Genomic DNA, 27,287 nt, shown 5'->3' on the forward strand with positions numbered 1-27,287 from the left:
GTTTCAAGATCACATAAGTGGTTTCTTGTTGGGCTTTTAGATGTTCACCGTTTATCAAAAAAATTTGTTTTTTTTTCAATTTTGCAATTATAGCGCCCAGAAGAAGTCCTTAAAGAGCCCTGATCTAGCCCATCTTCTGACAGTGACCAATGTCTGGTGCTTCAGCGGGGACAGGCAAAACGGGATCATCTATTTCAGAGAACCACGACGTTGTTATTGTTGCCCTCAGCACACACCACAGCTGGGGGAGAAGAGCTGTATGTTGTGTCTCCTCTGAGGTAGGGCACCTCCTTGAGGTGATGCCATGCTGCCAAGTGCTATCGGCGGTCACTCTCTGACCAGCAATCTGGTGGCAAGGCATAAGAATGGCCATACTGGGTCAGACCAAAGGTCCATCTAGCCCAGTATCCTGTCTGCTGACAGTAGCCAATGCCAGGTGCCACAGAGGAGGTGAACCGAAGACAATGATCAAGCGATTTGTCTCCTGCCATCCATCTCCTTCCTTCGGCAAAAGGCTAGGGGCACCATACCTTACCCCTTGCTAATAGCCATCTATGGACCTAACCTCCAAATATTTATCGCTCTTTAAAAATTTTAAACTCTGTTAGAGTGCTCGCCTTCACAGCATCCTCTGGTAAGGAGTTCCACAGGCTGACTGCGCGCTGTGTGAAGATAAAATTTCTTTTATTAGTTTTGAACCTGCTACCCATTAATTTCATTTGGTGTCCTCTAGTTCTTATATTACGGGAACAAGTAAATAACTTTTCTGTATTCACTTTCTCCACCCCATTCATGATTTTCACAGAATCTCACAGAATCACAGGGCTGGAAGGGACCTCAGGAGGTCATCTAGTCCAGCCCCCTGCTTCAGGCAGGATCAACCCCCACTAAGTCATCCCAGCCAGGACCTTGTCCAGCCGGGACTTAAAAACCTCAAGGGATCGAGAATCCACCAGCTCTCCAGGTAACGCATTCCAGTGCTTCACCACCCACCTGGTGAAGTAGTTTTTCCTAATATCTAACCTACACCTTCCCCTCTTCAACTTCTGACCATTACTCCTTGTTCTGCCATCTGACACCACTGAGAACAGTTTCTCACCCTCCTCTTTAGAGCTCCCCTTCAGGAAGTTGAAGGCTGGTATTAAATCACCCCTAAGTCTTCTCTTCTGTAAACTAAACAAGCCCAAATCCCTCAGCCTCTCCTCATAGGTCTTGTGCTCCAGACCCTTAATCATTTTTGTTGCCCTTCACTGAACCTGCTCCAGCAAATCCACATCCTTTTTATACTAGGGGGCCCAAAACTGGACACAATATTCCAGATGTGGCCTCACCAGTGCTGAATAAAGAGGAATAACTACTTCTGTAGATCTGCTCAAAATGCTCCTAATGCACCCCAGTATGCAGTTAGCTTTCTTGGCTGCAAGGGCACAGTGTTTACTCATATCCAGCCTTTCATCCACCATAACCCCTAGGTCCCTTTCCATCACACTGCTGCTGAGCCAGTCGGTCCCCAACCTGTAACAATGTTTGGGAGTCTTCTGCCCCAGGTGCAGGACTCTACACTTCTCCTTATTGAACCGCATCAGATTTCTTTTGGCCCAGTCCTCCAATTTATCCAGGTCCCTCTGGATTCTTTCTCTACCCTCCAATGTATCTACCTCTCCCACTAGTTTTGTGTCATCTGCAAACTTGCTGAGGGTGCAACCCTGTCCCTCATCCAGGTCATTAATAAAGATGCTGAATAACGCTGGCCCCAGAACCGAGCCTTGCGGCACTCCGCTTGAAACAGACCAACATCCAGATATTGAGCCATTGACCACCATCCGTTGGGCCCGACCATCAAGCCAGCTTTCTATCCATCTTATAGTCCAAGGAGCCAATCCATATTTCCTTAACTTATGGACAAGAATGTTGTGGGAGACCATCTCAAAAGCTTTGCTGAAGTCAAGGTATATCACGTCCACTGACTTCCCCATGTCCACAGAGCTTGTTACCTCGTCATAGAAGCTGATCAGATTGGTGAGGCAGGACTTGCCCCTGATGAATCCATGTTGGCTACTTTTGATCACTGTCCCCTCTTCCAAGTGCTTCAGAATGGATTCCTTGCGGATTCCCTCCATCATTTTATATACCTCTATTATACCTCTATCGTATCGCCCCTCAGTCTCCTCTTTTCTAGACTGAAAAGTCCCAGTCTCTCTAGCCTCTCCTCATATGGGACCCGTTCCAAACCCTTAATCATTTTAGTTGCCCTTTTCTGAACCTTTTCTAATGCCAGTATATCTTTTCTGAGGTAAGGAGACCACATCGGCACGCAGTACTCAAGATGTGGGTGTACCATAGTTTTACATAGGGGAAGTAAGACACTCTGGCTATGTCTACACTAGCCCCAAACTTCGAAATGGCCATGAAAATGGCCATTTCGAAGTTTACTAATGAAGCGCTGAAACACATATTCAGCGCCTCATTAGCATGCAGGCGGCCGCGGCACGTCGAAATTGACGCGGCTCGCCCCGACGGGGCTCCTTTTCGAAAGGACCCCACCTACTTCGATGTCCCCTTATTCCTGTGAGCAGATAGGAAAGTAGGTGGGGTCCTTTCGAAAAGGAGCCCCGTCGGGGCGAGCCGTGTCAATCTCGAAGTGTCGCGGCCGACCGCATGCTAATGAGGCGCTGAATATGTATTTCAGTGCTTCATTAGTAAACTTCGAAATGGCCATTTGCATGACAATTACGAAGTTTGGGACTAGTGTAGACACGGCCTCTTTGTCTTATTTTCTGTCCCTTTTTTAATTATTCCTAACATCCTATTTGCTTTACTGACTGCTTCAGTCAAGTCTATAAGCTTCTATTCCAGAGGTGTGTGAGCTATCTGCTTAGAGGGCCAAAGACAGGCTGGATCACAAGGGTCCCCTTGGGATCATCACCTGGTCTGCTGGTCATGAGCCCACCTACCTCTCCTCAGGGGTACTCCACCAACCTGTCCTGTTGAGCCAGAAGCTTTGGTCTCCCCTAGCCAAGGAGCAGTGTTGGGGTAACAGCCCCCCAGCAGAGCAGCAGAGACACTGAACCACTTCAGGTCTCGGAGGGCTCAGCTATGAGGCTGCTAACAGCCCCTGAAAGAGGACCAAAACCCCAGATAAATCCAGCTTACCCCATATAAAAGTTTTACATTGCAAAAGCTTCTACCTTCACCCTCTCTGAGTGAAACCAGATATGCACAGTGGTTGCTTCCCCCCCAGGTTATCAAATACTTACACTGGATTTGATAATAAACAAAAGCATTTTTATAAAGTACAAAAAACAGGAGTTAAGTGACAGCAAGTGAGAAGAAATTCTGCCATGAAGCCTTTGGGGGTTCTGTGCCAGGCCCAAGCCTGGATGAAGGAGGAGGATTGGTCAGTTGAGTGTTGATGCGCTGATGGTATTTGGAGATAAGGAAATAGGAAGAAAGATCAGTGTAGATGGGATTGAACCAGAGAACATAGAAAAGTTCACGTATCTGGAGAGCAACATAATGTATGCACTAGACTGTAAGAAGGAAATATTGATTAGAATGGCGAAAGCAAGAACGAGTTTGAAGGCGATCGATAAGATCTGGAAAAGCAGAGCCATTAGCTTAGCAGCAAAGCTGAGCGTCTTCAAAACGTGTATTCAGCAGCATGTTGTATGAGACATGGTTGATAATGAAAGATTCAAAGAGAAGGATAGTTGCATTCCAGAGGAGTTGTCATAGAAAGCTTCTGGGAATAGGATGGATGCAGAAGGTCACCAACAAAGAATTATACAGGAACCTACTGCAGAAGGTTATACAATGCAAGTTGCCGCTATTAGGCACAGCTGCAGAATGAACAACCAACGAAAAATCAAGACCCTGGTATTCGATATAATGAATGGTTCAAACAGCAGAGGCCGACTCCACAGAGAATGGGTAGATTGGTGCAGAGCTAGTCTGCAGAAACCAAGCCACTGTGCACGGGATAGGGAAAGATGGAAGTAAACGGTGAGGGAGGCACCAGACACCAATGGGTGCTGAGCCCCTGGCTGATGATGAAGTGAGAACAGATTAAAGTAAGTTACTCAGCCAAACAAAATACACCAGCCAATCCTCTTACGCTAAGAAGCTTGTTACATGAAAACAATTCCCCTAACTCTTCTAATTATCTCTCACTGGCTAAGCAGCCTCCTGGCTTGAGGCTGATCCTTCCCCCCTTCTATCTTAGGTATTTCTTGCAGGCAGCTTAGGGGTAAGTGGTGAATTTCCTAGCATTTTGCCACCACCATATTGCTTTGTTCTGCCCATCCTGCCCCCCTCCTCTCTGGTTTTTCTCTTTTGGTCAAGGTGGGAATTCTTTGTGTTATGTTCAAATTTTTCTCAGCTTGGCCGTGTATACACTTAAGAGAAACTTTGAAATTGCCATGCAAATGGCCAAATCGAAGAATACTAACGAGGTGCTGAAATGAATATTTAGTGCCTCATTACCATGCTGCCAGCTGCGGCACTTCAAAAGTGCCACGTTCCGCTCACACTGATAGAAATAAGGGGATTTCGATGTTTGCAGGGTCCTTTCCATGTAGACGAGCTGCACATGAGTGAAATGTGCCACTTTCGAAGTGCTGTGGCTGAATATTCATTCCAGCACCTCATTAGTATTCTTCAACTTGGCCATTAGCATGGCCCTTTTGAAGTTTTTCCTAAGTGTAGACATCGCTCTTTAGTGGAAAAGTACCTGAACCAGAATGGGTTCCGGTGTCAGGTGGCCTGTCCACATCTTTAAACCAAACCAGTCACAGGCTGCTGACTTGATCACCCAGCCACTAAGTTCCTGAAGTCTCACTATGGCTTTTACTGGACAGACATAACTCAGTATCACAGAATCACAGGGCTGGAAGGGATCTCAGGAGGTCATCTTGTGCAGCCCCCTGCTTCAAGCAGGATCAACCCCCACTACATCATCCCAGCCAGGACCTTGTCAAGCTGTGACTCAAAAACCTCCACAGATGGACAATCCACCACCTCTCTAGGCAACGCATTCCAGTGCTTCACCACCCGCCTGGGGAAGTAGTTTTTTCCTAGTATCTAACCTCCACCTCTCCCTCTGTAACTTCTGACCATTACTCCTTGTTAACTCTGATTACTATATTTGCACAATGATGCAAGCATGGACACAGTACACAAACAACGTGATACATTCTTAAAGTTTCAACATTAAAGCAATACAATTTTTGATGTGGCAATAAATTACTGGTCACTTTGTCAAGTTGGATAATAAATCTCAGATCTTGGTGTTTAGTCTCAAGGAATAAGAGCTAGATTGGAAGCCAGCACTTTTAACATCTGTTCCCCAATCTGCAACCAATTCATTGCATAACCATGAGCACGTCCGAAACTTTTACCGCAGCGTCTCTACCACTAAAGCGTGAACAATCCCTACCATGAGAAAAGTGCTTTGAACGCACAGCAGCAGCACTGAAAACAGGCTGGCAGAGCCACGCCCCAGGAAGCTGCCTGCGCACAAAGGAGGGCTCCAGACTCAGCTGCCGCCCACTTGGAGGGTAACACGCCCCGGGCCCTGAGCATCTCTCAGGCACCTCCCATAGGGCGCGGGGTGCGGGACCGGGACCGGGACCGGGCGGTGCACGAGCACATGGGGACAGGTCCCGCAGCACCACGTGGCACCCCGGGCCCGGGCGCTGGGCTTGGCCCCGCGGCAAACGTGACGTGTGCGCCGGGGGGCGGGGTCACTACCCTGCGAAGGCGGCGCAGGGCCCGATCGGGCCCATGGGGGGCTCGCGCGGCCAAGCGCCGGCGGGGCGGAGACGCGGGGCACGCCGGGAGCTGTAGTTCCCTGCGGCGCGGGGCACGCCGGGAGCTGTAGTCTCGGCGGCGGGAGCACGTGGTGTCCTGGCCCCGCCCCGGATCTCCATAGTAACGGGGGGCGGTTCGGCGCCCGGCGAGGCCGGGGCCGCAGGGAGAAGCCGGGAGGGGGCCAGGCAGCCCGCGCGCCGGTGAGTCTCTTCCCCCCACCCCTCGTCCCGCTCCCCCAGGCCCTTCCCCGCCCGAGCCGAGCGGCGCCCCCGCCCCCCCCGACAGCGGCCCCTGCCCCCGCCAGGGCCCCCACCCCCGCTGCCCCCCCCGCCAGGGCCCCCCGGCTGCCCCCCCAGCTCCCCCCCTGCCAGGGCCCCCCGGCTGCCCCCCGACAGCGGCCCCCACCCCCGCCCCCCGCCAGGGCCCCCCGGCTGCCCCCCCGGCTGCCCCCCGACAGCGACCCCCGCCCCCCGGCTGCCCCCCCCCCGGCGCCCCCCCCGCCAGGGCCCCCCGGCTACCCCCCCCCGGCAGCGGGACACCCCCTTTTTTCTCTTGCCCCCCCCCGGCGGCCCCCCGCCTCTCGCGGGCCCTCCCCGTCCTGCGTCGGGACCCCCGAGCGCGCCGCGCCCCGCTGCCCCGTGGGTGCCCCGCAGCCCCGTGGGTGCCCGCTGCCGGGGGCGCGCTGCCGGGCACGGGGCGGTCCCGGGGGTCGCTGCCCTAGGGGCCCGTATGGGTTACGGGTTCGCTGGCGCAGCCGCCCTTGTCTGCTCACCCCGGGCCGGAGCAGCCGCACGTGGGGCAGGACCCGGGTGAGAGCGACTGGGTCGCTCGGCGCTGGCGCTTCACCACTGGCTCGTTTTGCAGCCGCGCCGGGCGCTTGGATTCACGTTTGCAGCTGTTCCCCCAGGTAGCTGCTGGGGCCTGCGCCGGGGAGCTCAGGGTGATGCTGTGTCGCTTCCCTTGGCAGCTGGGGGTCTTGTTAATTTCGGGGTCTGCTGGAGGAGCCCTGAAATTGCCAGCAAAGCCTGTTCTGGGCTCCCGGGCTGGGCCTCCGTGCGGGCACCTGGCTTGGCTGCCTCTGAGGGTCCCGGCTCCCCCCTGGGAGCACAGCAGCCACCCAGACTACACCCAGGCATGGCTCTCCCTGCTGGAAGTGAGGGGTCCTGCCCCTCTCCCGCTGGGAACGGGGAGCTGAGCTGCGCTGAGGTGAGAGCCCCCTCAGCCTCCCACGGGGCCCCTCTTCAGGCAGTGGGAAGCAGTCCTAGTGAGGATGCTCAGCGCTGGCAGAAGAAGGGCAGTGTGGACACCAACCACAGCCCTCGTGAGTGGGATGGCTGTGAAATGACCTGATGTAAGTTGACTTATGCCTTGGTCTGGGCTGCCGAGTGGTATCGGTGTAGCTGCCTTGGTCAGGCTGTGAGAGACCCACGTCCCTGACTGATGAGGGCGGTCGGCGTGGCCTCAGCGATCTTGACAGAGCGTCAGACCCAGGGGTCACGTCACTCAGGGAGGTGGTGTTACTACACTGAAGGAAACCCCCTGGGCGTGGGGCAGGCTGCGTGAGCTGGGGGGCTGTACTAGCACGGACTCCGTAAAGCAGCAGACCCCCGCACCTCCACTGAGTGGTGTGGTGGGGAGGAGCGGAAATGAACAGGGAATCTTCCACTTCAGTAGCACGAAAGAAATCTGACATGACCCTGAACCAGGCCTTGACACAGCTGCCCTGAGGGAAGTTGTGGGCATTTGCCTGCTTGGGGTGGCTTAACTAGAGTGGACAGGGCAGAAGTTACTGGCCCAGTGCAGGAGCTGTTGGAAGCAGTCTGTGCCCTGTGTTTTGCAGAGCAGACTGGGTGACCAGAGTTCCCACCCGGCCACAAAATCGATAGCTCTAGTAAGTGTAAAGCCGGGTGCCTGCCAGCGTTGGTCGCCAGGCTGATGGTCTAGGTTGGGGCTCTGCTAACTGATCCCCTGACGCTTGGATCTGACCTGGCACTGGTCACTGCGCTCCCTGACGCTGTGGGTGTAGTGAGAGGTGTACGTGAAAGCTGCACTTGGCCTTGTCTTCTCTCGGTTGCCTGAGGTGGAGGAGCCTGGCTAGGCACCTTTCAGGTGAACCCTTGGTAGCTACTCAAGGAGCTGGTGCCCCAGCCAGGCCACAACGGACATGCAGATGAGCCTGAAAAGCTGTGCTGGACTCGGCCTCGTGCCTGGCTGTGAGTCATAGCCAGCAGCGGGGAAGCCCTGTTAGATCATCCAGCACGTGCGAGTTTGTTCGTTACTTACCAGCACCCGTGTCTGGCCAGCCTGCTTTCAGATGTTCCACGGGCTGATGGGGAGATGGGTCCCCACACGCTAATACAGCAGCATCTCAGCATCTTCCCTCGAGTCGGGCGTCGCTCCGTGTACTAGCCTGAACTGTTTGGGTTGCAATGGTCCCCGTAGCTCCTGGGTACAGTAGGAACCGCGACAAAGGTACTCTCTGGCCAAGGGAGCCTCCGGTCTGAGCATGAGGGGTGCCCCAGGTAGCGGGCGGTGACTGTCAGATGGGCGCGGCTGTGCCAGAGAAGCAGCCGTCTGTCGGCCCCTCCTCGCCGCTGTCAGGTGGCCGTCCTGTGCAGTAAGTCTTCTCTCCTCGGTGTTGGTGCCCTGCTGAGAGCCCCGAGACTTTTCCATCTGATGGCTGTTGCTATGCCGTGATAAACGCGTTTCGCTCCTCACAGACTGGTCCCTGTGGTCTTCCTGGAGCTCTGCCAGGTTGGCAATCTCTTTGGGGAGGTGTGGCCTCTGGAACTAGATGCCCCGCTGGCAGGGTAGTGCTCCAGGGCCTTTGGGTCACCTCCCTTGGTGCGTGTGATGCCCCAGAGCGTTTCTGCCAGCTCTTAAGGGTGTCACGTCGGGGAGAGCAGGCGGGGTGAGCTGGTGTCCATAGGTGCTGGGCGGGGAGGTAGCAGACAATGTGAGCACTACCGCTTCCTGCTTTCCCCACCCTGGGCTCTCTGGGCGGGCGCACAGTGCTGCTTCTCCCCCGGGTCCCAGCACGCAGCGTTTGCCGCTGCTTCCATGCAATCCAGCACCGCGCTGGTCGCCTCTGGGGCAGCTCCAGTGTTCAGATGGTGCTCCTCTGGGGAGTCTGCCGCAGCCCCTTTCCTTTGCCTGACACTGGCCTGCACCCCAGGTTCTCCATGGCCTTGGTCCCGTGGGACTGCCACAGTGGGGACTGCACCAGTTCCCCTCCTGTGCTCTAGACCCACGCAGCAGCAGGAGGGTGAGCCGGAGCCAGGCAGGGAAAGAGTCAATTCCCAGAAAGGCAGGGGCTGTTGAATGGGCGGTGGGCTTCCCAGCAGTGTACCCCTCACACCGCAGAGGTCAGCACTACAGCCAGAGCCGTTGCTGCTACCAGGACTGTGGCGTTATGAGCTCGTTGCAGCGGGCTGCTTGCACTGGGTCAGGGATGCCTGCGTCCGCGTGGGGAGAACTGCACCAGCACAGGGCTTGTCGCTCCCTCGGCCGGCTGCCTTCGCTGCTGGCCAGAAGTTCCTCAGATGGAAGGAAAGGTTTGCTGCTAAAAGCTTCCCAGTTTTGGCTCAGCCTTTGTGTCTGCACTTCCCCCATTATTGTCATCTGTGCTAACATCTGCACCCCGTTTAGCCGTTTGGAGTCGAGCTCCGTCAAGGATATGAATTATTCCGTTAGTTTTCCAAGTGCTACCTGGCTGCTGTTCTGTTAGAATACAGGCTGACCTGGCTGCCTCTCTGCTGCGGTACCTCTCTGAGGCGTCGCACTGTTTTGTATCTTAGACATACCAAGGAAGTCGCCTTGTCTCTTGACTTTCGTGGAGGGGCTCTTAAGCAAGTCTGAATCAGAAATGAGTCAGAGAAGCTTTGGCTGCCCTTGGCTGCTGGATCATACAGCACCAGTGACTTTCCCCGCTCCTCGCCTGGTGGTTGAGAAGAGTTCACAGTGGCTGGAGCAGCAGCCCCTCGCCCTAGAGTCGTCAGGCTTTGCTCAGGTCATGTCCTCTGTTAAACACAGTGTGTGTCTGGGGCCCTGGAGGGTGGGGCGGGCGCACGCTCTCATTACACCCCTTTTAAAAATTCCCAAAGAAATCCCAAGTCTTTTTCCCCTGAGCAGAGCACCTCTGGCTCCTGCCCTGGGCGGGGGCGGCAGATCAGCTCTCGTGCTGTGATAGTTCCTGAAGCAAGCAGCTAGCTTCCCCCAGGCTTCAGGCTGACCTGGGCTGTGTCTGTGGAGTAGCAGGGTGGCTTGGTTCTTGTGACCCCCAGGAACTGCTCCGCTGGTGGATTCTTTGGGTGTGGATGCAGCAGGGCACTGGGTGGGGGGAGTAAGCTTGGACTGGGACAGGTGCATTAGAGCACAGAGCATGCCTAGTGGTTGCCGGTGTTGGTCTCTGCCCTGAGGTCTGTCCCTGGGGCGTCTGCTGTGGAATGGAACCTACGCCAAGTGCCAGACCCCGACGTGCAGCCCCTGCTGCCTAGGGCGTAGTCCATACCGTGTGCTGGGCCACGGGCCCTGGGGCCTGACCCTCTTGCTGCCCAATTGGCCGCAGTCTGTCTCAGGTTGCCCGTGAGCATGTGGGGGCTCTGCACCTCTTTGGTGCCTGGCCGGTGGAGCCAAGGGCTGTGGCGGGATTTCCGGCTGAGCGGGCAGCACTCCTGCCCCGGGGGACGGAGCCCGTGCTGGGGAGCAGGTCCCCACTTGTCGTCTGAGGACCTCGGAGCCGTGCAGCGCCCAAGGCGCCCGGAGTAACACCTCGCATGGAAAGGGAGGGGAGTGGGGCTGAGCCTGCAGCGGTGTGGCTGGAATCGAGGTCTCCAGAATCTGTGTGCACCCGCCTCTCCCTTCCCGAGGTAGCCACTGTGAACGTGCGCACGAGTCAGAGAGAGGCTGGGCTTGCCTGGTGGACCCCTCTCTCGTCTAGGGCCTGGCTGGCTGGTGAGCTGAGGCACCTCCCCCGAGTCCCCATTTCGCACAAAGCCAGCAGCAGCCACCCGTGTCCCACATGAGCATTGTCTGCTGCTGCCTGCCTGTGGCAGGGCTCTTACCTTTGGAGTGACACTGAACGCTGACTCCCTCGGGTCCGCCTGGGAGCCTGGCTCGCTTAAAACGAGCCCCTCCAGGCAGTGCAGCCTCATGCCAGTGTTGTTGAAACCATCTGCGAGGCCTGGAGAGGATGCCGACCTGAGTGCTAGGTGCTGTACGTGCCGGTGTAGGTTGCAAAGCTTAGGCCCTTCCCAGCTTTTCTGGGATTCCTGCCAAACGCCCTTTGTGGGGTTTGTATCCCAGGTGGGGCCCGGGGAGCCGCAAGGCAAATGGGACTTTCCCAGACTTTATTCCCGGCGGCATATCTGGGCAGTCGCAGGAGATGCTGCACCCCACTTTTGGGACGTGTGTGTCAGAGGGGGCTCTCCCCAGCAGGCTCTGGGGCCGGGCAGGTACGACAGCATGCCCTGCTGCCACCCCCTGCCTTAGCCTAGAGCTGGTCGCCTGGCTGTCCCGCCCGTTCACCCACCCGGCACCCTGGCGTGGGTCAGACACCTGCTGCCCAGGCACAAGCAAAGGGCTGGGGGGCCGCCGGTGTGGGCAGCGGCAGGTGCTCAGGCTAGGCCAGGCTGTTACCTGTGCGGGTCCCCGTCATGGTGGTGTGAGCGGAAACAGGTGGCACGTCCACGCCCCAGTCGGGGGCTGCGGGGCTGGCGCTCCCAGGGCGCGGCCAGTCATGGCGACTGGGAATGGCTACAGATGCCCCAGCCCTCTCCGGTGGCAGCGTATACACGCTGGGCGGCAGCATCGCTCCGTGTGCTGCCCCTTGCACCCCTCGTTTGGGAGCCCTGGACTGGAGAGGAGCTTGGGCCTGTTGCTGTCCAGAGGAGAACTGGACCAGCACAAAGAGTGACGCGTACGTGAGGGGTGAAAGCTGCCTTGCGGGGCGCTCTGCCAGCGTAGCGGCACAGGCCGGGGAGCTGCCCACAGCCGGCGGGCATTGAAAAGCCCCATCAGCCGTCTCCTGGCGTTTCACAGCGCACCGCAATAGGCTCGCGAATGGTCCCTGCTTGGCCGCTCGGCCCAGGCCCCAGAGACTGAGCGCTGGGCTCTCGGGCTGGTCCCCGCAGCAGAGTGGAGGGTCGGACCCCAGGAAGCTTCTCTCAGCCGTCACTGGGGCGCTGTCAGTGCTGCGCTTCCAAGTACGGCGCAGTGCAGGGCCCCGCAGAGGGGATGAAAACCCCACCAGCGGTTAAGCTGGTGCTCCTGTACCTGCAGGCCAGAGCCCTGTCCCGCGTAGCCACCTAATGCCACGTGGAGGGAGCAGTTTGGAGAACGCTGCCTCGGCAGCACGTGAAAAGGCCCCAGCAGGGGCAGGCAAACCTCCCTCTGCCCTCCGTGCGCCCCAGCTGCCAGGGCAGAGAGACTCGCTGGGCGAGGCCCCGGGGCCTGCGCTGCACAGTGCTGAGAGAGCAAAGGCAAAAGAGCCCCAGGTGAGGGCTCAGCCCGAGCGGTGTTCTCTCAATACAGTAACTCCCACAGAGCCGCTAGGCCACGGTGCCCGGCGTGTGTTTCCCCTGGGAGCCGATCAGATCGGCAGGCGTTGCTTTGGCTCTTCACCTGGCGCTGAGAGGGAAGCGGGCGTGTGTGGCTCGTGCGCGGGTCGGCAACCTGCAGCTCCGGAGCCGCATGCCGCTCTTTGAGGAGTCGTGTGGCTCCAGGCACCGCCGCCACTGAAACAGCAGAACTCCGTGTGATTGGTGTAACGGCCGGCAGGGCGGCGGGAGGGAGTCGGCTGCTAAACCAGTTGAATTTAGTTCTGTTATTTCAGCAGCGGCAGGGCAAGGAGCCGCTGAGAGCCCTCACTCGCCCTGTTACCTGGGCGGCCACACCCCTCCGGTGGATGTGGCTCGGCTCACCCCCACCAGCAGGACACCCCCGCGCCAGCCTTCCTTCTGCTGGGCGTATGAGGCTGCTGGGCGTAGGCTCCCCAGCCAGCGCCACGGATGGGTTAGTCCTGGGGGCCAATTTGGGGCTGAGGGGGGTTAAGCCTGGGGGTGGGGGGGTGGGTTTGGGGCTGAGAGGGGTTAAGCCTGGGGGTGGGGGGTTTAAGCCTGGGAATGGGGCAAGATTTGGGGGCTGAGGGCTGAGAGGGGTTAAGCCTGGAGATGGGGAGCGGGTTGGGGTGCCAGGGGGGTAGAGCCTGGAAACGGGGGAGAGGTGCAGAGGGTTGACATGAACTTTGCCCCTCCCTGCTGAAGAGCTGGTCCCCAGGTGCGGCGTTGTCCTGGTCCTCGTTTGCCCTCCAGCCCAGGGGTGCGAGTAACTCAAATTTCCCAACTGGTACAAGCCGGTGCTGGCGCTGCCCTTCGAACAGGCTCACGCGGCGCGGGGCGGGGGGGTGGGGAGGGTGTTAGTTATTAGGGGCCGTCTGGCAGCCATGTGCACTGTGGCTCCTGGGGGGTGATTTCGTACCCGACTTTGGAGAAATGGCTCGTCGGTTGCAGACCCCTGGGCTCGCGCACAGCTGGTTTGTGAGTGCAAGAGGAGCCAGCTCCCTCTCCTGGTGTTGGCAGCTTGGCGGGGCTGATGGCCCTGGCAAGCTGGACCTGGTTTACCCCGTGTGATGGGAGCAGGCCTGCTGGACAAGGACCAGTGTTCAAGTAGGTTGAGTCTGGCTCAAGCGCTGACGTTTTGCAGACCATGGAGCAGAGGCCGAGGGGCGGCAGGGGCCCTGGCGGTAGCTCTCTTGCAGATGCGGGGTAAATCGCGAACAGCAGCTCTCCTATCGGGGAAGCAGTGGCACAAGCAGCGTGGGGGCTGATCTCCCAAGTGGAGCTGATGTTTTGCAGAGCCACAGCAGAGGCGCCTGCCCGAAACATGCCGGGGGCAGATCTCCAAAGCAGGGCTGGCTTGCGCTGGGCAGCTGCTCCCTCCCCTGCAGCATGCACTGTTGAGAGTCCGGCTTTCCCTTTGCTTTCCGGCCCCTCACCTGGCCTTGCTGATGGACGCGGCTCTTCCCTCCCCTGGCGGCGGTTAGCACGTGCCTCAGCTGCCCTTGTTCAGATGCCGCTTTTGCACGCGCTGTCCCCCGGGGAGGTGAACGGGGTTTCCCTCGGCACTGCCTCCTGCTGGGTCTGGGACAGCAGCAGTCAAATCCCAGGGGTGAGACAGAACGCCCAGCTCAGCTAGCTGATCCCTGGGGCCAGGTGAGGACTGTCATCCCCCAGGGTGTGCTGCACAGCTTTGCCCAGTCCCTGACTTGCTCTGAAGTTAGCTGGCTCAAGAGCAGTTTAGCTTTGAATGAGGCGCAAGTGTCTGAGGTCTGCAGCTGCCAAAGAGTTCTCCACTGAACGCTGGTGCCTCTGCCTTGCGCGCTCAGGTGGTTTTGGTGAGTTGTTTATTTCCTGTTGTGGTCGTTAACTCCCTCTGTTGTCAGGGTTCCTTCCTTCCCTTCTCTGACCTCACGCAGCCTCTGAGTGTTTGTCTGCAAACCTCCAAAAGGTCACTTCCCTATCGGCTGGCGTTAGCCATCCGAGCTCTTGCTGGGAGCACCGCCAGCGACCATTGGCTGCGTTCACAACTTCCCACTCGCCCTGCAGGGATGCTCAGGCAGTGCCCAGCTTCCTCTTTGGGACCCCGCACTCCCATGGGACTTCAGCTTGATTCTTAATACTCCAGAACAGAACTGGTAAAGTCCTACAGGACAGCTCCATCAGCGTCTGTCGGCCAGGGTGGTCAGGGATCCCACCTTGTGCTCTGGGGGTCCCTAAGCCACTGGCTGCTGCAAGCTGGAATTGGCCAGCGGTTGGCTTGATGATTGGTTCACCCAGTGTGGTTAACTCGCTGTGAAGTCAGCAGACTGACCACTGAGCTAGGCAGACTTGGGTCTGACCCAGTGTGGCTGTTCTTACCTCTATGGGGAACTCTCTGCTGGGACTCTAAATTAGGGGGTCTCAAACTTTGTGGCTCGCGAGGTGGGGCTTCTGATGGGGACAGGCAGGCCAATGCTCGGGGGTTAATACTTCATGCTCGTTCTGTTCCCTCTTGATTCTCGCTTCAGCCTCCTCTCTGCAGCAGCTGGGCCCCTTCCAGGCCTGCCGCAACCCAAGTGACTAGCGTCTGTCCCTGGGGCTCCATCTGTCCCTCCCCTGCCCCCGGCGTGCATGGGGAGTGCCTGGGTTTGGAGGGTTTTGGCCTTGCCTGGGTGTTGCACGTAGCCGCTGCTCTGTGCATTGTAGTCACTGGCAGGCCCTTTCCGTATGGCTGCCAATAAGGATGCCCCCCAAAGGAACAGCCGGGTAGGGCATTGTCAAGGGCAGGTGGTGAAAGCGCGTTGCCAGTGGGGCAGGCTGCACTGACCGCTTTTGCTTCCGGTGTCTCTGCTACAGGCCGACCGGCCCCCGAGGAAGAGGCTGGAGATGCCGCCTGAGCCCCTGTTGTGAGCCAGCCCTTGCCCGGACTGCTATGGCTCCCCATGGCCTCTGCGGGGCCACAGCACTATAGCACAGGCCTCGAGAGGGGAAGCAACTTCCAACGCCCTGTCGCCGCTGCCGAGAGGCCCTCTGGGAGCAAGGCCTGGCTCCTCGCCCAGCAGCAGGTGAAGCCCCTCTGGAAGCTCGGAAGGAAGCATGTGAGCACTTTCCAGGACCACAGGCCTGTCCTCTCAGGGATCCCCCCCACGCACGCCTGCCTGTGGTACCCCCCGCCGGGATGCAGCGGCTGGCGGACTGAGGCTGCACGCTGCGGCCTGCCCCTCGCTCGGTCCCCGCCCCAGCCCTTCCCAGGCCTGGCTGGCAGCTCGCCGCTCTGTCGGCGCTCCTACGTCCGGCACAAGCCCTACCAGCGGCTGGAGTCCATCTGCCTGCGCTCCAGTGCTCCGGAGAGCCAGCTGCTTCCCTTCCCCGCCAGCGGGCTCCCGACCTGCGCCTCGGGCACTGACTGCAACATGGCAGACTCGGTGGTGGAGCCCTTCCTGCGGGCGAGCGCGGCAGGGGAGCAGAGCTCTCCTCTTGGCTCAGGGACACCAGCAACCAGCCCGTACAAACCGGTGCTCAACAAGAACGCCTTCCTCCGGCCCCACAGTGCCAAGGTGCCTTCCCCACAGGCCCCAGAGAACAAGAAGCTGAAGAACCCCCCTCGGGTGCCCACCATATCTTGGTCCTATGGCGGGGGGACTGGGGACAGCTCCCCCAAGAGTCTGCCTGGGAAAGGCCCGGTGCTCACACTGGAGCAGCCCCCGCCCATGCCGGGCCGGTCTCCTGCTCAACCCAGCACTGCCCTGCGAGCTGACGGCCCCTCATGGCAGGACAGCGAGAGCAGGGGGCCAAGCTTGCGAGCCAAGGAACGCGAGATCCGGCTCGCGGAGGCGATGAAGAAACTGAGCGGGACGGTTACGAGCCCCCCCAAGCCGGGCTGTCGGCCCGAGAGCTCCTGCCTCATGAACGGGGGCTTGCAGTACCACCTCTTCCACAGGAGCCGCCGGTGGAGACAGCACCTCCTGGCGCAGCTGAACCCAAAGGAGCCGGCTGCCCCCTTGAACTTGGAGCTGGCCGAGCGGGGCCTGAGTGGCAACCTGAGCCTGGCTGGCCCAGACGGCGCCGTCGTCCGCACCAAGCGGATCAGCATCCGCCTCTCAGCCTCCAGTTCAGACACTCCGGCCCCCAGCGCCCCCTGTCGCACCACGAACTTCCTGGCCCAGAGCGGCGGAGACCAGGTGGGGAGCACGGAGGCTGCCAGCCTTGCTGGCGTCTCTGCGGTGGCAGCCCAGATGTCCAGCATCCAGCTGAGCAAGGACGTGCAGTGGGAGCAGGCCACCCCTGCCAGAGCCTCTGAGTGAGTCCCGGCTGCGTGCTCTCCCTGTGGGGGGGCGACGGGGTGGCTGCAGCCCTGGGGCCCCATCTGCGTTCTGGCGCAGCCCGCACGGGGCTCCTGCCTGGCTCTGTGTCCTGAGAGCTGGCCCACAGGCCCCCGGGCGTGCGGATGCTGATGGGAAGCTGAGAGCTGGAGAACGCAGCAGCGTTCCTGGGGGTGCAGCTGCCCAAATGTTACAGCCATAGCCCTGGGTGCAGACGGGGAGTGGGTCAGCGGGCTTGGATCTGCCCTCAGCTCCCTTCACCACCCTCATGTGCCTTGGTTTCCCCATCTGTCCGTTCGGTGGAGCACCCTTTGGGAAGAGCTGCAAGCTAAGTGGGTTTTACCGCATGGCATTGAGTAGCTGCCGGCAGGCTTAGCGTGTTCTTTCCAAGCACGGAGGCCTGAGTGAGGGGCAGGTCTCGGACCTGTGCAGAGAGAGCTGCTCAGCTCAGCCTCCTGCGCTGATCACAGACACTCAGGCGCAGGGCACCGTTTAACTGCTGAAACAGAAGGGCCCTGCCTCTCTGTGGAGGCAACAAGTGAGGAAGGGTAGATGAGCTGCCAGGTACTGGGGGAAGCATCGTGATTAGATCCCAGATCCAAGGGCCCTTTCACCGCTCCCTTGGCAGCTTCCCCTGGGTTGTGCCTGTAATCACCTGGCTTTCCCGGTGTGCCTGCTGGGCTCAGCTCGCTGCCTGTGTGCGTAGGCAGCTCAGTCTCTGCAGTCAGGGTCTGGGTCCTAGGCAGGGGACTTCTGGATCCGTTTGCTTGGTCCCTTGGGCCCTGGTGCTGCAGCAGCTTGCTGAAGCATCTCACAATGGAGCAGGTCTTGACACCAGCCCAGCTGTGAAGTAGCAGCACTCACCCACCTCCTGACAAGGGCCCGCTTCGGACATGGCTCTTCTTCTCAAGCTGCTCCTGCAGTGGCAAAGGAGCCAGGCTTGTGTCAGGCCTGAGCTGGCCCTGTGGGGCCTGGAGACACCATGGGCAGGGGACTGAGCAGCAAGCTAGGCAGGTGGGCAGGAGTGGATCCATAGCTGAGATCCCCTGAGCAAGGCTGTGCTGCCCTCTCCTGCAGCCCTGGTGAGCCAGGGGAAGGGGCTCTGGGTGCCGGGGCGTGGTGCTGGCAGGCCCAGCAGAGCTGAAGCGGCTGCGGGAGAGGAGGTGAGTTGAGATGAGTTGGATTGCCAGAAGGCTGGAGCTGGGGAGACGGGCAATTAATAATCCCTGGCGGCTCCCCTGCGCGTGCCCAGGTGTCAGGGGCCATCGCCAGCGAGAGGAACGCCCAGCGTGTCCTGCGGCACGGGGCTCTGTCAGCCTGTCCCCCGGCCTGCCCGGGCTGCCAGCACGGAGACTCCTGACAGGTATGTCACGGTGCTGCCCGGCTTCTCCTCCTCTCAGCCTTGGGGACGGCCCGGAGTATCTGCAGCGAGGACAGAGCCGGGCAGCCGTGAAGCCCCAGGTGTCACTGTCCAGGCTCCCCTGCCATCAGCCCTGGCCCGTGGCAGAGGTCCTTCCCGAGGGCTGCTGGGAGCTCCTCCGGGGCGTGGTGCCGGAGACCAGCCGTGCGCACTGCTGCCTGGGCAGACGTCACTCTGGGTGGGATTCCGTGTGTTCCAGTGCGGCTGCCCCCCTGCCCCTGCTGGTCCCAGTGGAGCCTGACGCTGACGTGGAAGAGGAGCTCCCTGATGGCTTGGAAGACGGGAGCCAGGACGAGGAGGAAGAGGAGGGTTAGTGTGGCTGGCCGAGGCGGGTGGGGGTGTCTGGGACCCAATGAGTGGCGCTCCCTGGCTGTCCAAACCAGCCGGCTGGCAGAGGACGGGTGCGGGGCTGTGGCTCCTCGGGAGGCTTTGGCTTGGTATCTGAGATTCTCTACAGCATTAGAACGGATTGCGGCTGGGGGCGTCGAACGGGGACTCCTGTGTGTACCCCACCTCTCTGGTTTGCCGCCGCCGCCGCCTGGGGCTGTCGAGAGAGGCCGTGCAGAGCCTTGGTGGCCCCTGGTTCTCTGGCTCTTTCTTCCCTTATCTCCTGCATCACCCCCAGCCCTTGGCTAATTGTCTGTTCCCGGGCAGGCGAGTCGGACGGCTCCTCCCCCACAGGGCTGTCGCCCAACGGCTCCGTGGCTCGTATCTCCAGGTTAGTGGCTCCGGGGGTGTGTCTCGGGCAGGCGCTCGGCTCCTCGGCAGCAAGGAGCCGTTTTGGGTTAGGGTACGTAGCACGTGCAGTGACCGGGTTTCGTCTCCTAGTCAGCTGACTGGAGAGCTGGGGGGTTCGGTCCCTTGCTTGGACCGGTCTGCCAACGCCTTTCGCAAGAAGCACTGGTTAGCGAGCGACAGGGTGAAGCACCTGCCTTCAGGGCGTTCCCGGCCCTCTGTGGCACCTGGGCGCTGGCTGGAGCGTGCCCCAGCTGTGCTTGCTGGGTCTCTGGCAAAGGAGTTGGACTTGGGGAGCCCCTTAGTCCAGCGTCTAGTGGCCCGGTCTGAGACAAGGTGCTGGAACAATGTGTAGGAGGGGTGGGCCCCTGGGAGCTACTGAACCAGACTGTAAACCTGAGTATAATGGCAACCCCACAAGCCCTGCTTCTGGGCTGCGCGTCGGAGTATCTCAGACCTCCCGCCTGACCAGCCCTGAGTCCTCCCGCAGCAGGGAGCGGCTAGATGCTGGTGGTTCCTCCCAGCCCTGGCGGGCGGAGGGGGGCTAGTTCTGACCCCGTTCCTGTTGCGCAGCTCCTCTGCACCTCCCGAGCTAGCGTCTCCCTCCAGGCAGGGCAACGTGCTATTGGCCAGGCCTCCCTTCTGCTCTGCGCAGCCTGGTGCGGGCTGCCCGCAGGGCCATAAATCCCTTCCCAGTGCCTGTGGCATCACCGAGGCCCTAGTGTGAGCAGAGTCACAGGGAGGTGGTCCTGAAGAGGAGCTGACCAGGAGCTTGGCTTCCCAGGAGCCTGCAGGGTTGCCCCATTGTCGGTGCCTGGTCCCGTGTCTCCCAGCCACCTCGCCCTCCCTGCCTTGCTTTGCCAGGAAGTGTCTGGAGTGTTTGGCCCAGCCGCCCGAGGCCCAGGGGCGAGTCCTCAAACCACCGCTCGTGTTCAGCTTATTCCCGAACGTGCCTCCAACCCTGTACTTCAGCACTCGGGACGAGAGAGGTGAGCTGGGTGTGAGCCCCAAGAGCAGGCAGGCTGTCACTCAGTGGGGTTTGCAGGGCTTTTATTCCCCAGGTTTGGCTGCATGTGGTTCTTACGATTCTGCAGTAGCCCCAGGTGTGTGCCTCAGTTTCCCCAGGCACAGCATCAGTGCACAGTGCTGAGGGGAGTTTGTGTGATGACTTCTCACACCCAGGCAATGGTCATCGCTGCCCTTCGTAACCCAGGCGACACATTTGTCCCTGCTGCAGAACAAGGTGGGGCATTGTGGGCCCGTCACAGGTGTTTCCAGATCTCTGGCTGCTCCGGGCTGGGGCCACGCTCCTTTAGCCAGCGGGAGAATACAGGTGGCAGGCATACGGCGGGGAATGCTCTGGGGTGACTGGCGGCCGATCCCCACCCGTACCCCAAGTGCAGCAGAGCAAGGCCACTTTGCTAGGAGGGTCCCTGATGTGCGTACGACTAGGTGGACGACAGGATACAGCCATTGCCTTTACCTAGCTCCTGTTTCCAGGGTAGTAATTGTCCCCGTCCAGAGCTCTCCTTTCCCTTTCCTCCTGCACGGCCAGCCCACCGGCCCCGGTTCCCCGCTTGCAGCACCACAGGCTTGCAGAGGTGGCAGGAGGTGCTCTGGGAAGGGGAGCTCTGGGTTTTCCCTCGTCCCTGACATTTGCCACCCCCGCTTCCCTGCCAGTGGAGAAGCTGCCCTGGGAGCAGAGGAAGTTGCTGCGCTGGAAGATGAGCAGCGTCACCCCCAACATTGTGAAGCAAACCATTGGCAGGTCCCACTTCAAAGTCAGCAAGAGTAAGTGGGCTTTGCTGCAGGCGGTGGGACCGCGGGGAGCTCTCCCAGCCAGGTGGGGAAGCGGCTCAGCCTGCTGCACGCGAAGGGCAGTGCTGCCCTGGGCTGGGGTTGGCCCTTTCGCAGCTGGAGCCGTGCGCAATGCTGGGTGACAGCAGAACTCACGTGATGCTCTCAGCCCGACCAGGGAAGGCCTTTGCAGAGACCGGCATTGTGCGCTGGTTCTGCCTGACCTGCGGGGCTGGGGTGCGTAGGCTGCAAGTCAGGGCTGAGGGACGCAGGCTGAGCGGGTTGCCGGAGCAGAGCCGTGCCAGCCGGCGAGGGTCAGCGCAGCTTGCACAGAGCTGGCTGGGTGTGGAGAACCCCCACGTGCTCCTGAACCTCCCAGCTCGGCGGTTCCCAGGCTCTGCCCTGGGAGGGGCAGCAGTCGAGTCCGCTGCTAGGGCTGTCCGTGGGGAGGGTGAGAGGGTTAGGACCTGATGCTTGAGGAGCAGAGGGAGTCTGAGATGGCTGTCGGGGAGGGAAGCAAGCTCAGATCATTCAGCCCATCTGTCCCCTACAATGTGTCCTTCCAGCCTGGAGCAGGCAGCCTTGGGGCTCCTGCTTGTGTAGAGCGCCAGGCCTCAGCCCGATAGGTGGGGAGCGTACCAAGGTGCAGGAAAGAGGCCCTGTGCTGTAGAGGAGTGGGGACCAAGAAGCCCTGTATTTGCCTCCTGTCGGCTTTGGGCAGGACACTGACCCTCTCTGCCTCAGTTTCCCCATGGGTATAAAGGGGGCTGGTTAGCGATCTGCCTCCCTGGCCTGCCGTGGGAATGAATTCACTGGGGTGCGCGTGTGAGGCTTGGCAGGCCGGGGCTAGTCTGGGTGCTCTGCGTCAGTGCTGGCTGTGCAGGGAAACGAGCCCCTTGCACAGCTGGGTCCAGGCGGGCATGGTTGGCTCGGCAGCGCTGGGGAGGTGTCAGGACCACGCGGGCCTGGTTCTTGTCAGGCCCCTCCTGCGCACCCCTCAGCGGTGCAGTGAGGGGAGTGCCGGAGCACCCCTGTTCCAGTGGAACCTGGCCTGCTGGGGAGCCTGATCCTGTCTTCTCTCATCCACTTCAGAGAACAGCGACTGGCTGGGCTGCTGGGGCCATCACATGAAGTCCCCTGGCTTCCGAGCCATCAAGGAGCACCAGAAGGTAGGAAAGCCTTAGGGCGCCGGCTGTACCGTGCCTGCTGGCCGAGCCGCCTGCGGTCCCTGGGACGCTCCTCGCTGCCGGCCGGCTCAGTTGGGCTGGTTCAGCTTGTGTAACGTAGTGGGGGATACCTGTGTGTAGGTGTGGGGCTCACAGAGGGTGGGGGGCTCCTGCTGAGGGTAACCTGGCGACCAGGTGACACCTCTGGGCTGCAGACAAAGGGGGAGGTGGAGCCGGAGGGGTTTGAATTGGAACTGGGGGTTGGGAGCAGTGAGTCTGGGCTGGGAGAGAGAGAGACAAAGGAGGGGGCCAGGCCCCAGCTCCGGGGGCCCCTGGGGGCCTCCTCTCCCCAACACAGATGGGACTGGCTGTCTCTGCTGGCTGCACTGACCCCTCTGTACGACGCTGTGTCCTGTCAGCTAATAAACCCGCTGTTCTCCTGCTGAGTGAGAGTCACTCCTGCCTGCGGACGGGGTGCAGAGCTTGGGGACCCCGATCCCCAACACAGCTTGGAGACCGTGTCCCCCAAACTCCAGCAGCAGTGGGTGCTACTCTCCCAGGACAGGAGGATGGGTGAGCCCTGAGTGCAAAAGCTGCCTGGAGCTCCCTCTATCACAGCTAGGCTCCGAGCCCCTTGTGCTGGCAGTAGGCAAAGGGCCGTGAGGGAAGATGGGGTCCCCTTGTTCTCCACATACCACACTCTGACCCACCCCCATTTTACTGGGTACCATGTGGGTCTGGTTTGCTCCTGGTTGGGGAGGCAAAGCGCATGGATCACCGTCTGCCCAGGATGCTTTTCAGGGCCTGGGCTGCTGCCGGCTTCTGTAATCTGTGGAGACATGGCAGAGGGGGTGCAGGCCACACGCCTCCCCAGATTGTCCAGTCACATGATCCGGTCAGCCCCTCCCTGCTGGGAGAGACAGAGGAACAGCTGGGAGGGGGGAAGCGGGAGCGTGATTCACTGTCCGTGTTGTGCCGTCCACCCGGCCCCTCAGCAGGCGTGGGTCGGGGTGCACCTGGCGCTTAGCATCCCAGACACACGCCTCTGCAGGAGTGGCCTGGGCCCTGCTCCAAGGAGACCGTATTTAGCCTTTGACGTGCCGGCCATAAGCGGCATGGGATTCTTCGCCCATGCTGGCTTCCAGGGCGTGGGGCGGCGGGAGGGCAGGGGGGCGAAGGCCAGCTGCTTACCGCCTGTGGTTTGGTTCTCTCCCAGCTAAACCACTTCCCCGGCTCCTTTCAAATCGGGAGGAAGGACCGTCTGTGGCGCAACCTGTCCAAGATGCAGACGCGCTTCGGGAAGAAGGAGTTTAACTTCTTCCCCCAGTCCTTCATCCTGCCCCAGGACATCAAGCTGCTGCGCAAGGCCTGGGAGGACAGCACCAGCCGCCAGAAGTGGATTGTGAAGCCGGTAAGAGCCAGGCTGGGCTGAGTGACTCACCCGGCTGCAGCCCCCACCGCTGACGTCCTCTTGTGTGTGGTTTTTTCCAGCCGGCCTCTGCCAGAGGCATTGGGATCCAGGTCATCCACAAGTGGAGCCAGCTGCCCAAGAGGAGACCGCTGCTGGTGCAGAGGTGGGTGGGGCCCTTCCCGGCGTCCTCCACTTGGAGCAGGATGAACCCGCCGCTCCCGGGGGAGTCCCGCGCTTGGGGGCTGAGTGTTCTGCATGCAGTGGTGTCAAACTGTTCCCCGCGCAAATTTCTTCATCCCGTCCACACTTCAGGGACACCCACATTTGCCCTCCTCCTAAGGTTCAAGGTGCAACCCTGTTCTTTCAAACGCCCACTCCTGGGGCTCCAGGCATAACTTGCTGCGGGTCTGCAGGACCTGAGCCGCTGAACAAGCTTCACACAGCAGTATTCTTATTCTCGGTTCACTGACAATTACCCAGCAAACTGACCACATGCCTAGCGCACGGCGTCCTGCTCCCCGATCCTGAGAGAGGCGGGCAGGCAGGCAGACCTCCCCTCTTGGCCAGACAAAGTCAGTCTCTGCTGGTTGCTTGTCCTCAGGGTCTGGCAGCTCTGGTCTTGGGGGTGGTGGGAGAGGAATCCTCCTGGGTCTTTTGTCTTCATCTCCTTCCTGCCTTGTCCTTCCTTTTTTTTTTTCCTTCTTGGACCCCAGGTTAAGTGGTGCAACTTGAGTCCTGCTTAGCTCCACTGTGACCCATTCTTTTAGTATAATTTTACTAACCAATCGTAACCTAATCTAGCAGAATTACCTAACCAATCACACCCCACCACCTTAATTGATTTAAACTTAGCAATCAACCCCCAAATTCAAGTGAGAGGCTCTAAAGCCTGTTTCACCCAACACCACGCAGATTCTTCGGGCCCCAAAGGGTCCAGCCCCAGTTCCTGGTCAATATACACCTGAATCTTTCCCAAATCACCGCGCTCACCAATTCTTTAGCTCTAAATATCTAAAGATTTATTAATACAAAAGAGAGATCCGGGTAGAGAAGAATTGTTAAAGCAATACTTTACATCCATCAGTCATAACTACTGACTCGGCCAGCGCTGTTATTTGCTGATTCTTGAAAGCCTCTGAACGTTCATTTCAGGTCACCTAGTTATCAGAGCATTGTAGATCCGTCCCGCTGGGGTCCACGTGCTGGGCATGGACCCTTGGAGACCAAAAGATGAAGGATGCAGGATGGACACTGCTAAGTCCTGCAGCCTGGCCCTCTTCTGTTGTTGTCCCCTGTGTCTGGGAACAAAGTTCCTCCTTCTTCCCATAGCCCCTTGAGGGTCCATCCCCACCTGACCCAGGGGGGCTGTAGTGGCAAACGGCCATTGGATGAATCCCAGGAGACTGTCTCAGATTTCTGATGGACCTGCTCCTTTGTCTCAGCTCAGGTTGCCTGACCACTGGGCTGCATCCCCGTGACGCTCCCAAGCCTCTGGGATGTGGGTTTGGTGTCTGAGCACCTGGTTTCCACCCTCTTGTTCAGCCCAGTGTCCTGGCCGGGGCTGAGTTCACACCTCCCATTGGTGAAGCTCAGCCCTGAAACATTTTCTGCTACAGCTACAGAGCTAAAATCTGTAACTTTACCTACACACGTGATACAGACGTGTGAGCAGCATCCGTAGATTCAGGGCCTCATCCGCTTTCATTAGACACCTGACATGGGCCCCCAGCACAAGATTTGGGGCCAATAGCCTCACTGGGCATTAAAAGGGCTTCCGGACCCAATATAAAAATCCAGTCGCATGACAAGAGGTGACAGACAAGATCTGGGGCTGGTTCCTTACATGGCACATCCATGTAATGGAGCCATAAGTCTCACGCTCCACTGGTGTATTGCCCCGCCCCCGTCAGAAGCAGTGCAAGTGCCTGGGGGAGTCGGGGTGATGGAGCCTGGAGGGGTTCTGGCTGCGGGTGGGAGATTTGGACAGGGTGCTTTGCAGGTGGGGGAGACGTCTCAAGCAGTGGTGACCCTTTCCCAGGCAGACCCTGGCTCACCCCGTCTTTCCTGTTCACTCAGGCACTTCTGCCCTGTCCCCAGGTGGCCCTGCAGCCCTCCTCCCTTTCAGCCCCAGCTCAGTGCTGTCACCTCCTGAACTCACCCAAGTGTCTCTCCACCAGCCCTTCTGTGACCCTGTAGCAGCCCCGTGTGTCCTGCCCCCCATCCCTTGCCTGCTTACCTGGCTCTGCTGGCCGCTCGCCGCTGTTACTGCGGGCCGGCCAGCTGCGCTGTGTTCCCGTACCCCAGCGACCCGTGGTGGGCGACAGGCAGAACGGCAGAGCTGCTCCGGCGGGGCGGGGATCAAGAACTCTACACGTGCTGTGGTGCAGAATTTCCCTGGGGGGTCAAGCAGGTCAGAACCTGCTGCTGCTGGACGCTTCAGAGCAGACTGCTGCGCCCCCAGCCCAGTGGCACCTGAGCATCTGGCACAACTCAGGAAACCTTTATCCCTCCTGAACAGTGGAAGCTGTCATTGGCAGCTGGGTCCCACCCAGCACCCATTGGCGCCGGCCTTTGGTTAGCGAATGGGGTCGCAGGGGCTCTATTCCCTTTGTAGAAATTCTTCCAAACACCTGCTTGGAGGAAACGTTCCTCTGTGTGAACTAGTTTGTGGCGTCTACTGGACTCGACGCCTTTCTTCCGATGAGCTGTCAGGCAGAAGCTCTGACTCCAGCTGTGTCTCAGTGGCACACGGCTCTGTCGCAGCGTTCTGCTGCAGCCTGGGAAGCGGTGAGCTCCACAGGCAAACCACGCAGAATCTAACCTTTCTCCACCACACGCACTGGCTAAACCCCCCCTGCAGGCGCAAAGGGAGCTGGCTGGGAACTGGAGAGTCAGTCCTTGGAAAACTTTGTCCCCAGTTGGGAAGAAAACTCAAAAACGTGATGCTCTTCCCAAGATGAGGTTGCCAGAAAAATCCAGGCGAACCAAACCGGAATCCTTCATTTTGCTGCCTGCCCGGAAGGGTCCCTGGAAAATTCTGAGTTTTGGGGGAAAAAACAAGCAAAAACACCCTCCCTGGCTTTCCCCGCACAGGCAGAGCTGGAGATAGTAGCCCTTTGCAGTATTCGCTGTCTCACTGGTGTGAAACCCCTCTCCTTCCCGAAACTCCTAGATGCCTCGTGTGATTCACGGCCCTGCCGCTCCTCCAGTAGTGAGGAACTTCATTTAGCACGGATTGGGGTCAGGCAGTTTGGCTCAAAGTGGGGGCCCAGCCTGGCAAGTGATAGCTTTAATCCTGGGGTGCTGCAGGGCTGCATCAGGGCGTTCTTGGGCTGCATAAGATGGGCAGCGCTCCTGGTGCTGCGCCGTCCAGCCACTGGCGCTCTGCATCGAAGCACCCCAAGGCTGCTGTGCTGGTGCTGGTGCCAGGCCTTTCCCCAGCACCGTGGCACGCAGGGCAGGTGTTCCTCCCAGGCCAGGCAGCTTGTCCTGCTCACCAGCCTCTCGTCCTTGGCAGGTACTTGCACAAGCCCTACCTCATTGGCGGGAGCAAGTTCGACCTGAGGCTTTATGTTTACGTGACTTGCTACGACCCCCTCCGCATCTACCTGTTCCAAGACGGATTAGTGCGCTTCGCGAGCTGCAAGTAGGGCCCTGGGCGGCGGGGGGTGCTCGGGAGGCAGGCATCTCTCGGCACCCAGTGCCTGTGGTTTGTGGGTGGGGATGCCAGCTGCCCATGTGCAGCAGGTGCTGAAGCTCGGGGCCATTGAGAGAGGCTGTCCTGTGCCCCGGTGCTGAGCACCTGGTGTGGGTGTACCCACCCTCTGGGGCTCTCCGGCAGGGAGCGGGAGGGTGTGCTGGACCTTAGCTTGACTGTCCCTACCCTTATCTCCATTTGCACCTTCCTGGTCCTTTCCCGGCCCAGGTACTCGTCCTCCATGAAGAGCCTCAGCAACAAGTTCATGCACCTGACCAACTACAGCGTGAACAAGAAGAATGCAGAATACAGGCCCAACGCCGACGAGACGGCTTGCCAAGGGCACAAGTGGTGAGGCCGGGCTGGGCACTGGCAGAGTGGTGGCGCTCTGATTC

The 27,287-nt window shown here is 59.5% G+C and overlaps 1 protein-coding gene across 4 annotated transcripts in view; it reads left to right on the forward strand.

Annotated features, from left to right (window-relative positions):
- The first annotated feature begins 5,944 nt into the window (after positions 1 to 5,944).
- TTLL4 (tubulin tyrosine ligase like 4) overlaps positions 5,945 to 27,287 on the forward strand; it is a 30,035-nt gene continuing 8,692 nt past the window's right edge. For 2 of the 4 annotated variants that reach the window (XM_075001620.1, XM_075001621.1), the window contains exons 1-11: positions 5,945 to 6,008; positions 15,201 to 16,644; positions 18,067 to 18,395; positions 18,741 to 18,804; positions 19,686 to 19,810; positions 20,502 to 20,612; positions 21,711 to 21,787; positions 23,001 to 23,195; positions 23,276 to 23,358; positions 26,713 to 26,841; positions 27,121 to 27,243. In XM_075001620.1, coding sequence (XP_074857721.1) covers positions 15,287 to 16,644; positions 18,067 to 18,395; positions 18,741 to 18,804; positions 19,686 to 19,810; positions 20,502 to 20,612; positions 21,711 to 21,787; positions 23,001 to 23,195; positions 23,276 to 23,358; positions 26,713 to 26,841; positions 27,121 to 27,243 — 2,594 coding nt within the window. In that variant the 5' untranslated portion in view covers positions 5,945 to 6,008; positions 15,201 to 15,286. The remainder of the gene's footprint in view (positions 6,009 to 15,200; positions 16,645 to 18,066; positions 18,396 to 18,740; positions 18,805 to 19,685; positions 19,811 to 20,501; positions 20,613 to 21,710; positions 21,788 to 23,000; positions 23,196 to 23,275; positions 23,359 to 26,712; positions 26,842 to 27,120; positions 27,244 to 27,287) is intronic. The other 2 variants (XM_075001622.1, XM_075001623.1) reach the window with 1 other exon arrangement.

Source organism: Carettochelys insculpta, chromosome 8, assembly GCF_033958435.1.
Source record: "Carettochelys insculpta isolate YL-2023 chromosome 8, ASM3395843v1, whole genome shotgun sequence".
Classification (NCBI taxonomy): Eukaryota; Metazoa; Chordata; order Testudines; family Carettochelyidae; genus Carettochelys; species Carettochelys insculpta.